At 41.4% G+C, this 12,913-nt stretch overlaps 1 protein-coding gene and 2 long non-coding RNA genes across 3 annotated transcripts; 1 reads left to right on the top strand and 2 right to left on the bottom strand.

Moving 5' to 3' along the window:
* The first annotated feature begins 124 nt into the window (after window positions 1–124).
* Window positions 125–2,673, top strand: LOC116621568. The gene is made up of 2 exons (XR_004297403.2): window positions 125–769; window positions 2,260–2,673. It is a non-coding gene; the product is annotated as an uncharacterized LOC116621568 (long non-coding RNA).
* A 1,197-nt stretch (window positions 2,674–3,870) lies between these two features.
* Window positions 3,871–5,183, bottom strand: LOC116621565. The gene is made up of 2 exons (XR_004297399.2): window positions 4,721–5,183; window positions 3,871–4,035 (listed from the first exon to the last, which is right to left on the bottom strand). It is a non-coding gene; the product is annotated as an uncharacterized LOC116621565 (long non-coding RNA).
* A 1,889-nt stretch (window positions 5,184–7,072) lies between these two features.
* LOC116601180 (protein fem-1 homolog A) lies at window positions 7,073–12,657 on the bottom strand. The gene is made up of 3 exons (XM_032361891.2): window positions 12,250–12,657; window positions 11,056–11,382; window positions 7,073–10,559 (listed from the first exon to the last, which is right to left on the bottom strand). Exons 1-3 carry the CDS (start codon window positions 12,605–12,607, stop codon window positions 7,816–7,818), a joined length of 3,429 nt encoding a protein of 1,142 aa, XP_032217782.1. The 5' UTR covers window positions 12,608–12,657; the 3' UTR covers window positions 7,073–7,815.
* Between the last annotated feature and the right edge of the window lie 256 nt (window positions 12,658–12,913).

Consider the following 12,913-nt stretch of genomic DNA (forward strand, 5'->3'; position numbering starts at 1 on the left):
TAACCATTTCCCCCGAAGTGACTCTCGTAATTATCACAATGAATAATGATGCCTTTTAAGATTTAATTGTTTTATCAATCAAGACGACTTGAAATCGACGGGATAATAGTGGAGCCAGGTGAAGCTTATTGTAAAAGAAATATATTTATATAAACTTTTTGGAATGTTTTAATTTCAAAACAAATGCAGGCAAAACGTGCATGAAAGCAAAATTTGGCGCGATAAAGTATATTTTGGCGAATGTGACCGCGCACGTACGCATTTATGATCAATCACATAATTCAAAAGAATTATGAAAAGTATTATTTGCAAACAATCTTTTGCACAATAAAACAATAGGAACTGAACTCTATTTTCCATCTAAACGATAAATTACTGCAACTCAAGCGCATTTTCAATCGGAACAAAACTTTTGAATCGCCCTGTACACCTACATAGATGCGTAGACGAACGATCTGAAAGCTTTCCGCCGCGGGAAAATGCGCGAAGTTTTAATGGTCTCACACTGTGCTTGCTTTACCTTGACCATTAGGAAGTCGCCAACAAGATGGACAATTGGGACTAACGCCGAAGTAGCGCAAGTATAAAGATGTCTCCTGCCTTGTTCGAAGTATGATAAGTGCGTTGCTGCAATAAGATGATTCCAACTTCAAAGCTGTGCAGTGTGTTGTTTGTTGGGGTTGTGATTATGGCGGCTATTGGCTCAGTGGATTCGCAGTTCACCTCATGTATGGGGAACCTCGGAAAACGTTTGGTCGAAAAGAAAAAGGTATGTGGTACTTAGTGTGCTTAGAAAGGCGTTAGTTTTGGTAATTAGGGAGAGTATGGTTTAACGAAAGGATTAATAAGTACGTTGATGGTTCTGGTAGTGAGAACGAAAACTCAGAGAGACTCCCCTACTAACAAGGGACTTTTATCTCTGAGGCTAGCGAAACACAGAGAAAAGAAGCGTCTCCTTGCAGGAAACATGGTGGGTCAGTGCGCAGCTCTTACAAGCTGCAATTTGATTGGGCGAATGAACAATATCCGCACCTCGACACAAAGAACGAGAAGAATAGTGACAAAAGAACTCTTTTGTAGAACACAGATAATAGGAGACAAAGCAGCTGCGTACTTACTCAACATGGTGACTCGTTGAGATAAGTTTTTTTCTCCTTAAAGGCTATACTAAGATATGTAGTTCGACTTTCCTAGTAACGTCTTTTAGAGATCAGAATTTGACTAATAATCATTATTCAATCTTGCTTCATGATTGGGGTGATACGGTGGAATTGAGGCTGACTAAGTAAAAAAATACAAATAAAAATGATTTTTTTGTTATTTCGCCTCATGCTTGATTGCCGAGTGTTAAACAGTCGGATTCGTCTAACGCACCTGATAACACACAGGTTTGTTGCCGAAATCATTGCAAATGTTTTTGTATCTGATTAACCATCTCCCGAGTGCTTCGCCCGACAGCTCGTTTGTTTGGCCATCGAAATCGACAAACCCTACGGCGAATGGCGCCTCTTCATCCATCTTAACTTTTCTTATTCTCTAGATTTCTGATGTTGAATGTAACTAATCTAATTCTCTGTCTCGTATCCAGGTCTCTGTTGATTGTTTTGTCGAGTGCCAAATCAATAACCGCACATTGAGTCATTGTAAATATTTCCCGTGGACCTTCGCGCGAGCCTTGATCCCATGATCTGATGATGCATAGCAAAAGCATTGTTTTTTCTATACGATAGTTAGGATCGGGGCAATTGCCCTAGATCGTTATGACTGATGAGTTATCGTTTTCCCAACTCAAATTTATTTGCTTCAGAGCGCCTTAACCGGTCCCGATCGTTACCCGATGTATTTTTCCACTTATCTATGGTTTTCTCATTTGTCTGTTTATTCATTCATTTATCAATTTTAATTCATTGCTTTATTTATTTATTTATTTATTTATTTATTTATTTATTTATTTATTTATTTATTTATTTATTTATTTATTTATTTATTTATTTATTTATTTATTTATTTATTTATTTATTTATTTATTTATTTATTTATTTATTTATCCATCTATCTATTCATTTATGATTATTCTTTTCAGGTATTAATTAATTAATTTATGTATCTATTCATATGTTTATTAATTAATTTATGCATCTATTCATCTTTTTATTCCTGTATATTTCTGTATTCATTTTGATATTCATTTAAGGACTCGAGGTCCCAAATAGAGCCCTATTGCACTGTGTTTTGACTCTCAGCTTTGTGTGGATGCAGGTAAAGAACCTAAGGCCCGGACTGGTGGATCTCTCACGAAGAATGGTTTACATGTACCAAGGGAGGACTCCAAGAAGGCGCCTCGATGTATTTACTCGTACTCCACACATCAAGAACATGAAATTACGCCTTCAGCGAAAGAGAAAACAGAATAAAGGCTATTTAAACACGCCAGATAATCAACGAGTAGGATGTTGAACTATGCTATTACCAAGAATAATAAGATGCTATTCAACCAATGGTTCTCTCAGCTCAGCTCTCAGTGGAGCCGGCTGGCGTTCACAGGAATGACAAGGCACAGGAGCTAACAAATGCCGAAATAGAGTGACAGAGGAGATACTTAATAGACCTAATAAAACTTTCTTTGTGTGTACTTCTTTTTGTATATTCAATAGAGAATGACGCACACTTAAAGAGCCGTTGTCAGCTATTTTAAATGCATAGGCATAGCAAGCCTCAAATTATTTGGGTAGCATGGTACAGAAACATTAAGAAAACAATGGGGGCACCCCTACTGGGGGCGCCCCTACTGGGCATTCATATCAAGAAAATTGAGCCAAAAAGTGTCGTTTTTGCCAAACGCGGTCACTTCCATATAAGGAAACTAATATATTCCTTATTTGGAAAATCTGCATGATTCTTGTAATTTTTAAGGAGAGTGTACCCCAGGGGCTTCGTAAACTTTATGACTTGTAACCAGAAGAGAAAAAAAGTTACTGTGACAATCTTTAGTTAGTTGAGAAGGTTGACTATCAGTAAGCACGTGACTTGCATCCTTAATCGCCATTCATACGTTGCGCGGGGGATTGGGTCGAGATGATAAGCGAACAGCATGCTGGGACGAATTTAGGGGACGCCTTTCAATATAGCGCTAAACGATGCCAATGTCGATGGTGTGAATCTGACGAAGATATTCCGGGAGGAAAAATAAACAAACCTACCATTTTCTTGCTTCTATTCAGTATCAAGTCAACATTTTTATGAATTCTGTCCCCTATGTTGAATTTTGTCCCCCTCTTCCTATTGCTCCTATTTATTCCTATCGACTCTATCTTCTAATGCTCCTATTTATTCCTATCGCTTTGCTCAGATCTCCTATCGACTCTATCACCTATCGCTCCTATCATCTATCGCTTTGCTCCAATCTTCTATCGACTCTATCACCTATCGCTCCTATCATCTATCGCTTTGCTCCTATCTCTATTATAGGGGAGCCAGAGCCCCATAGGTATAGAAATATGGTAAAGCTGATGCGACTCGTTTTCGAGGTACATCGTGCGAAAAAAAACAAATACTGGCTCCGTCTTAAAGCAGTGCCTTAATCCTATAAACACCCCTCGTATCCTCGAATATTCTATGGAAGGGAGGTTGGGTGGGGATGGAGCGCGTCTCTTTTTGATGTAGCCCAAGAAGAAAAACATCAAATGGGAAGAAAACGAAGAAAAAAAGAAGAGAAAAATAAAAGAGGACGGAGCATCTCATTGTGGTTTAGAAGGAGTAAATTAATAATAAAAAAAATATTAAAATGAAGAGAGAAAAAATTAGAAAAAAACAGGGAAATGAAGTGTCATACATTGGCTACAAATCAAGAAATGCCTTCAACAAACAGAATGCAATTATACAGTTTTTAATCCGAAACATTTGAATAGTCCAGTTTTATCCATGTTTATGTTACTTCTGTACTTCGTCTTGTCAGGGTCGTTTTCTCAGGCAGTAGTTAAGACAATCGCCGCACATATTTGTCTCTCGCATATTCCTAGCCGGCCAAAGCGGCACCTGAGGAAATAATATTATGACTCACGTCAGAGTAAATCCCTAGTTTACGGCCTTCATACCAGAAGTCGGAGAAATAGGAGGTCTCTAGACTGCAGTTAGCAATACACCCACAGTCAGTCCCCCCAGTCCCCCTCCCTCCATACCCACGCCTTGATAGGTGCACTCGTCTGTTAAGACAATTCACTGACTTTCCCCTCCCCATCTCCCAGAGATAATAAAAATAAAAAGGATGGATATCCAGTATCATGAAAGTATGTTACTAAAAAGAGCCAAAAGTGGTGGTTGTGGTTTGGAACTTCAGTCAACCCCCCCCCCCCCCCAACCCCTCCGCTTAAGGCAAGAAAACGAGAGAGCAGAGTGAAAGTTCTAAATTTGAAGGCGCATTTTATAAGATATTTAGTCTGTTTTTTTTTTTTTACAACCACGTCTACAATCCAATACACTCTAGCTTGTTTACAAAGGTTTTTAAAAGGTTATAGAGGAATTACACGTCCCGATTTGTTTTGTCAACAAGATCACAAGCCGCGACTTGTCGGCCCCTGCTTTGGTTTGTGTGAAGAAGAAAAAATCACGACCGACGCCAAAAATCTGTTGAGTTGCCAGTCTAAATAAACGAATAAACGTACAATAAACGGCGTGTGTAGAACGGCCTAACATTAACACTAATGTGATTAATGTAACCAACCTTGGATCTCCTGCCGACGTTTGTGATGGGATTAGTATGCGAGGAAATTTGACACACGAGACTGACCAGCAAAACAACACACAACAGACCCCAGATTTTTACGGCCATTTTCTAGTGCGTTGTCTTCCACCAAAATCTGCGGTCTGGTTTTGGAGACGAGTGGGTCTAGAGTGGCGATGCTTTGGTTTCTATCTGGCGTCTATATTTCCTGGCGTGTGATATTTTAAAGCTGTCTGGCGTGGAAGATTTCCTCAAGTGAATCGACTTTACGGACCTCCTCATTTTTATAGTACTATTTTTTAACAATAAAATTATTCGGTACGCTCTAGCGGCTTTTGGACCGCACTAATGTAAACCGCAAGGGAGCTCGAAAATAATGCAGGTCCATCCCGCTAAGTCACTCTTGCATACAGTCTAAAAAACAAAACTAAATTGAAATGGCAAAAAATCCATTACAATGTTAATGTGCATCGAGAAGATAATGGAGAGCCATTTAAGTGTCTTAAGAGACGGAAGTAGATATTCTTAAAGCGGTTTCGCTGTAGTAAGGCTAATATACAAAACGTTTTGTGGCGGTTCGCAAAAGGATTTTGCTTTCATCATGATATTGTGACTCTTTGACTCGTTCCTTTTCGGCATTTTGTTTGCATTCAAGATAGATGCTCGATATCATGACATTATTATGAATTAGGTTTGGAAATGGAAAATGGACCCTGTTAGTGACGTTTAGCTGATGAGAAATACTCTAAACGATAAACATTTACCGTCCTAGCATACAATACATTGTTGACAGAACCTTATTAAACATCACTTCGTTCAATTTTGACAATCTATAAGATTTTCGGACGGAATTGGAGCCTTTCTTAGGTGTAGCTAGTGGGTGGTTGATGTTAGTGGAGGGAAGATAAGAAATACTTGAAAATATCTTCACCGTCAACAAAACAGCCGGAACTTAGATCTTGCGGAAAGAATAGCAAGGAAAAGGAGAGGAGCAAGAAAAGTAAAAAAAAAATATACAATCTGTGACAGAGGCGATAGAATGTAATAGATCAGGGAATCTCATATTTGTTGTCGGTATTGATGTTGTTTTAATCTGACTACCAAGAACTCAAAACCTCGGTTATCCGAACCGAACTCCTGTAACTCGATGTGACTTCTGTTTTGTCTTTCAAATTCTATACATTTTAACCCTCGTTAACTTGAACCACTGGTGAATCACATCAGTTTGATATGATAAAGTGTTTATGCTAGCGATCATACTGTTGTTTATAGACAAAACTATGAAACATAAGCTAGTAATTAGATAAAATAAAGGTAGTCTTGATCACTCTGGTATGTCACAAATATATAAGTAAAACTTTTTTTGGTGTAGCCAGATTCGAAAATAAACGTCTCATGGAGATAATAAAATGGCATACAAAAAACACCTTTTTGTTCTCTCGGGGGTGGTCAGTTTTTTTTCAGAGGCCCCCTCCTCCGATTTACTTTTACAGATTTCGCACCGCCCCTCCCCCCCCCCCCCCCCTAAATTAATGGTTTTAACTGCGTTTAAGCGTTTGACTTTGAAAAAGGGAGATTTCCGTGTCAGGATGAATTAATTCCGAATAAACACCAACTGATATGTTCCCTATTTGTGTCCTAAAAGAACCTATTCAGCCATGCCGTGAAGTTTTATTTATTCAAAAATTTAAACAAAACAAAAAAAATGCGAAAAATTACAATCGAAAACCAAACTTTTTCACTTTATTTAGCAAATTCAATTCTAAAAAATCGCGAGTCCCTAATTAAATCAGCGGATGGAAATGGATGCTTTTTCACAAGTTGTACTAAACCTGTTTTCCCCGGTTTTTCCCACATAACCGTTAAATATCCAGATGAATTGTCTGCAAATGTTACAATCAGTCATTGTCCTGATGTGAAATCTCCATGACTGTCAGAGATTCTTTATGACCAAACTCCATACTGCGTTAAAATAGAGAATATTTCCTAAAAGGATCACCCTAAGAGGACAGGCAACTTGATAAAGAAAATTTCCTTTGTAGGGAGATTTATGGTTAAAAGCTTTTGGGATTCTTGATGTATTTACTCTGCGAACTGCATGGAGCCACTTTGGTCTAAAATAGACCTGCCCGGAACATCCCATGTGAAGTTAAATCGAGAGCTCCGGTAAACTTCCATTTCCTTTCGTATCTGATGATTGCAAGAATAGCCCAAACGCCCACTATATCCTCAAAAGCTTTCATCAAGTGGGCTGCATAACCTAGCACGTCACTGTGGCGGCATGCTCTTTCTTTCAAATCGCAGTTGTTCGCTAAAAACATCACATAACTTTACATATATTCACATAAAAAAGATTGTGCGTCAAATTTTAATGTACATTTCAGTAGATAATGATATCAGATAAAATTTAATGGAAGACTCAAATTTATAGTATTTTGCTAACCCCTAATTCATTATTTGCATCTATATTTTATATTTCAATTTGATATCGCCTATAAGGTATATAATACACTATATCTATTTACCAATGAAACTGATTCATAAAAAAAACCCTACCTAATTACCTTACACCATCATCTACCTAATTACCTTACACCATCACTAGCATTTTAAAACTAGTTTCATGATTGAAAAATGTGACAATTTATTATCTTAAATCTTAGAAAAAACATGCCTTTTTTTCAAACCTTAAGTGAGAGGTATTAAGGTAACGCCCGAGGATGGCTTTTTCTGTCCGTAAACACACAGACCTTTTTGGGGACAACACAGATGGCTGAGTCTTAAAACATGGTGCTGGGCTATACTATAGCCTTCTCCTTTCCAAGATGTGGGAAATTTCGGGCTTCCAGTGGCGTGTTCAAGAAAGAGTGGAGGTCTGGGTTAAAGATTTCTTTGGTCCCCTCCCCTCTTCCGGCTTCCGGTTTAACTCACCACAGAAACCCCAATTCATAAAAATACTGAAAAATTACAAAACACTCGAGATGCCTGCGGAGAAGGCTAGGTATACTAAATGGTCTAGCGCTTAGCGGCTCTGTAGAGTGGCCGTACAGCACATTCGGTCTCACGAGAAAGGTTGACGAGGATTTCCATCGTACTCAATGCATTTGAATAAAGGATTCCAACCGACGAGGGACAATACCCTCGTACTCGATCTCCTCAGCCAAAACCGTCCGCGCAGCTAGGCAATGGAGCCTGGGCACTATCCCGCTGGCCCGAATTGCCTGCTTTACTTTGTTACAACGCGCGAGATCTTCGGCTGATTTTCCCGCCTTGTTGCGGGCGTCAACATGGCAGCCAACTTTCAGAAGAAATTCTAGAATGTCTCTTTCCGCATGACCGCGCGTGAGAAGCGTGTGTAAGGGTGTGTTGCGATCACTATCTGTGGCATCAACGTCCGCTCCGCACTCGACGAGTCGCTCGCACAGCTTTAGGTTCGGGAAATGCAGGTGTTCCTTTAGACTACTGATCTCACCCGTCTTGGAGCTGACGGCCAAATGAAGGAGCGTGGATCCGTGTTTATTACGCAGACCGAGGCGAACGAAAGATCGTATCGTATCCATGGCGACGGCAAAATCCTGGTCGTTAATAGCAACGGACAATAGAGACACGAAATAGTGGAGGAGGTACGGCATGATAGTCTCACGCAAGTCAAAGATTGCTGGGTGGTTGCGGAGGCTATCGAGAGCGCGTTTGACGACCGTGTGGACGACGTCGAATGACAACACGTCAACGCTGCGACTCAACACAAAACCGAACGCGTCTGCAAAACAGCGGAATGTGTTCATTACATCCTCAACACCATCGGTAGATTTCTGGAGGTTCTGTAGCTGAATATCAAGCACATACTGCCAAATATTTAAGCTGCGACAGAACTCTCCGATTTGTGCGAAACGTTCTCCGACGGTTCCCAGCAGAGCGGGAAGACGCGAATGATACTTTGGTAATAGCCGATCGCAGATCTGAAGCGCCTGAGCGGTAAGAACACTAGGGTTGCTCCTGAACTCTTCCAACTCTACAGAGCTCCGTGCCTCAAGGAAGTATTCAAGGGGGAATAGGCTAGGGCGTGGCTCAGGAAAGGGGATACCTCGTGCCTTTCGGATGGCCATGGCCTCCTGCCAAAAACCTACCACCATGCCGACATCCCACTCGCGCGCTATGTCCTTTGCGAGAAGCCCGACGCCCAGGAGCTCCAGAGCGTCTATTCGCTCCTCGTGCGAGTACGCAGGGACGGTATTAATGAGAGTTTGTGTCATCGCATCAGCGCCTTCAAGCGCAGCGGCTCTCAGCGGTGTATCCTTATCGTGGTTGAGTCCAAATGGGCCTTGTGGGTCGACTGATATTAAAAACGTCATGGACAGTAAGTCACCGGAACGCGCGCATTTGTGAAAGGCTGTATCGCCATTGTCAGCTTTCAAGTTTGTCGCTAGATCTCCACCGCGCTCGTAGAACGCTTCAATTGCATGACCGAACCAAACCTTGGTTTGAACGGCCATCATCATAGGGCTGAGGCCCTCTTTGTTCTTGATATCCAGGTTAGGCCCTGTGGCTAGCAGGCACTCTAAGCACTTACGCTGGCCACCGAACGCTCGGTAATACTTGACACAGACGTGCAGGGCGCAGTTACCTTCCTCGTCTTGCGTCTCTACCCTGGCTCCCTTTTTCAAGAGAAGGGGCACTACCCTCTCGTGACCACGCCTACAGGCCAAAATCAGTGGGGTGACACCCTTTTTGTCCACCAGATTCGGGTCAGCTCCCTCGTCTAACAAGATCCTAACTATATCCACGCTTCCGTTTTCGCATGCCATCATCAAGCAAGTCTCCCCGTTTTCGTTAGCGGTGTTGACAACCGAACACGTTGTAGGCTGACGGTCGCTGCGACATGTGAACGCCGCGCTCAGCTCACTCTTCAATCGCTGGCGCGCCATGTTTCGGAGAAGGGCGGTCACTATTGAGGTATAGCCCTTTGCGCAGGCAAGCATCAGCGCCGTGCTGCCTCGCTCGGTCGGGATACCCAGGTCGGCGCGGTAGTCCATAAGATGCTGTAGACTCGTTAAGCTGTTTGACAGCGCGCAAAAATGCACTGCGGTTAGACCTTTATCGGAGCGCGCATCCACGTGACTGTTATGCTGCAGCAAGAGTAGCGTCACATCCGGGTGGTTCTTTTCGCACGCGAGCATCAACGGCGTTATCCCGTCTGTTGTCTTCGAATTGACGTCCTTTCCGCTGACTAGCAGTTCGTGCAGCAAGCTCAAGTTATTGGCTGCGGTTGCGCAGTGGAGTAAGCCGAACCCCTGGTTATCCTTAACATCCATATCGGCACCCGCGTTGCGCAGCAAAGAGAATGTCCCAAGGTGGCCGTTCCAGCAAGCTACCATGACGCACGTGTTCCCGTCTTGGTTGCGCTGGTTGACGCACGCTTCATTCGCAAGAAGCAGTCGCACAACTTCAGCATGCCCATTAAACGCCGCAGCTCTCAAAGCGGTCGAGTAGGTGAGTGTTGTGTGATTAACCTCGGCGTTTCGCTCAAGCAGGAACCGCACCACCCCAATGTGTCCTCCAAGGGATGCCATCCAGAGAGCCGTACAGCACTCGATCAAATCTTCCTCCACCTTGACCGTGCCTTCCTGTTCCACGTTCACTCCGTACTCGTCCACGAGGCACTGCACGATCGCCGTGTTGCCATTCTTGGCGGCAGTAATCAGAGGCGTAGCGCCGTCGATGCGAGCACTGAGGAGATACGAGCGTTTTTCGCACGTTGAGGAGTCCAGAACACGTCGCAGCTCGGAGACGTCGCCCGTGCGAGCAGCTTCGCTGGTGCGCAACACAGGCGACACTAGCACTACAAAAGAAAACAAAACATGTGGGATAAGACACGTTTTATTGAGTTTCTTGGTCATCTTCAATTTTCCATTGCCGCAAAAAATCAGTACAAATGAGATGATTATTTCAATACTTAAGTAAATTAAGTAGATGAATCACTGTGAAATTATATAACATAATATCGAACCTTCCTGATGACATCCTTGGCTATGTCACACAATACATTGAGCTCAGGAACATTGCATGAAGAAGTCCATAGGGCTATAGAATATTAGTGCCATTCACCACAAGATTTTAGTGGCACTCTAGCACTTAACCATCATGATGACAAAAATAAAGTTTTTCATTTTCTCAGGCACTGCCAAGGAAGGAGGGAAAGATATATATTTGTTCAATTATTTGGGTTAATTCAAGTCTTGGAAACCCACTGCAACAGGCTGCTTGTAGAACCAGTTTACCTGTGATAATGCTTATGCCAAAATCTATTTTTGGTACAGACCTGAGGATATCCCTACCTGGATCTTCCTGAAGCCTCAACTGTTGAACTTTAACATCCTGGACAACAATAGAAGGCTCATCATCAATCTGCACCCCTTTGACCCCAAGGTCGAACAGCCAATCTTTCTTCCATCCAGTACAGTGCCTAAGGAGGGGTAGTGTCTCAAATGGTAGCTGGTATAGCACTTTGTTCTCTAAGTCTCTGGCTTTGCCAATCCAAGATACCTCAGACCTTACAAGCTTTAGTGCTTTGCAGAGAGCTCCTTTGAACCTGAAGACTTTGTTTCTGTCGAATGTCTCTAGGCCATCATGAAGGATAAATGATACGACTGATCTTCCTTCAACTGGGAAGGAAAATATACTTGCATCAAAGATCAATTTTAAACTGTCTTCTCCTTTGTTTTAGCTTGGGGAATTCTTGAGCAGATGTGAAGCAAGTCACCTCCAGTATTGTGATCCACTGATCTGCTCTCAAATTCTCACAATCAACAAAACCTGAGTTTTTATTAGTACAATGAAAACCCACAAAGAATGTTTTATTTCTAAGTCACTGATGTGCTGAAGATTAATGTTTGATAAATAATCTCCTGTTGATCTTTAATTATCTTTTATCATCATATAATCATATCATATCAATCTTCAATGTCTGAAGATTGTTTTCCTTTCTGTCTTCAGCAGACCTAACAAAAATAGACCTAACAAAAATAATATATGATTTGAAGAAACGGAAATAGCTAAATATAGTTACAGTAATGAAAGCGCATTTTCAGAACCTCCTTTTCAAGGAAAAACAAAACAATAGATAGTAAAAATTAGAACTAAAAAAATTACTTTGTTTGATAAGGCCAGTAGTTAAGTTAACTACCATACAAGATATATTTTCTTTCTGAAGGATGTTTTATATGGTTATAAATGGTTTCAGTATGTTTCATTTCTACTACAAATTCCTTATTCATAATTCACTTTACGTTTACTGCATATCAACCTTGATCGAACTCGCATATAAATATTTAGTAGAGTACTCACTTCAAATGGATAAAGCGTATATGACCAGGAGAAACACTTTTAGACGGTCAACTTCCGCTTCAAGGAGGTTTTGGCACTATATCAAGTTTTTTTTAAAGCTGTTCCAAAATAGTGAAATAAGCTTAATAAAAATATGTTGCTATCGATTCGTAAACAAAATGTTGACAACGCTTATATTGACTCACCAGGTTTAGAAATGTTCGCCAAGCATTCAAAGCTTAGATATCCCAGCTTATTGTTTCTTCTTTTCTTGAATTCAAGTACAAGGCGAACTATCTCTTCTCTTCCTGTGACTCCTAGCATATCCTCTAACAAGTCAAGATCGTCACCACTGATACATCGAACTTGGCTCAAAGCCTCAAAAAGATTCAGCGAATTCTCGTAGCGATCTCCAATTTTTGTGGAAATTATATCATAAAGAAAACGTTTCATGGCTTTGAAATTGTCTTTCGTTAGAAGAGTGGAGATAGAACGCAGTAAATCGTTGAAAGAAGCTATGCTTCCTCGCGGAAATGGCAATCTTTCCTCTTCAACGTCCGCCATTTTGAATTTACACTCGCGAGCTCGATCAGCGATATCTCCGAGAGAGCTGGGCTCGACTTGACTAAACTTGATGTTTATTGGTCAAACTCAAAGGGATTTTCCCTGACTAAAAATAAAACGTGATGCCAAAAGAAAGTTTGCGCGTCCTTTGTGGAATGGTGAAAAACACAAAGAAAAACTGTAAACATCATATGATATGATGGCAGCATGACACAGGATTTGCCCTCAGTAAAAATTTCTTTTCGACCCTGCAAAAATTGTCGTCCTAGTTCTATCCTGTTTTCTATTTCAGGTAGCAATCCGCCG

Source organism: Nematostella vectensis, chromosome 1 (assembly GCF_932526225.1).
Source record: "Nematostella vectensis chromosome 1, jaNemVect1.1, whole genome shotgun sequence".
Taxonomy (NCBI): Eukaryota; Metazoa; Cnidaria; class Anthozoa; order Actiniaria; family Edwardsiidae; genus Nematostella; species Nematostella vectensis.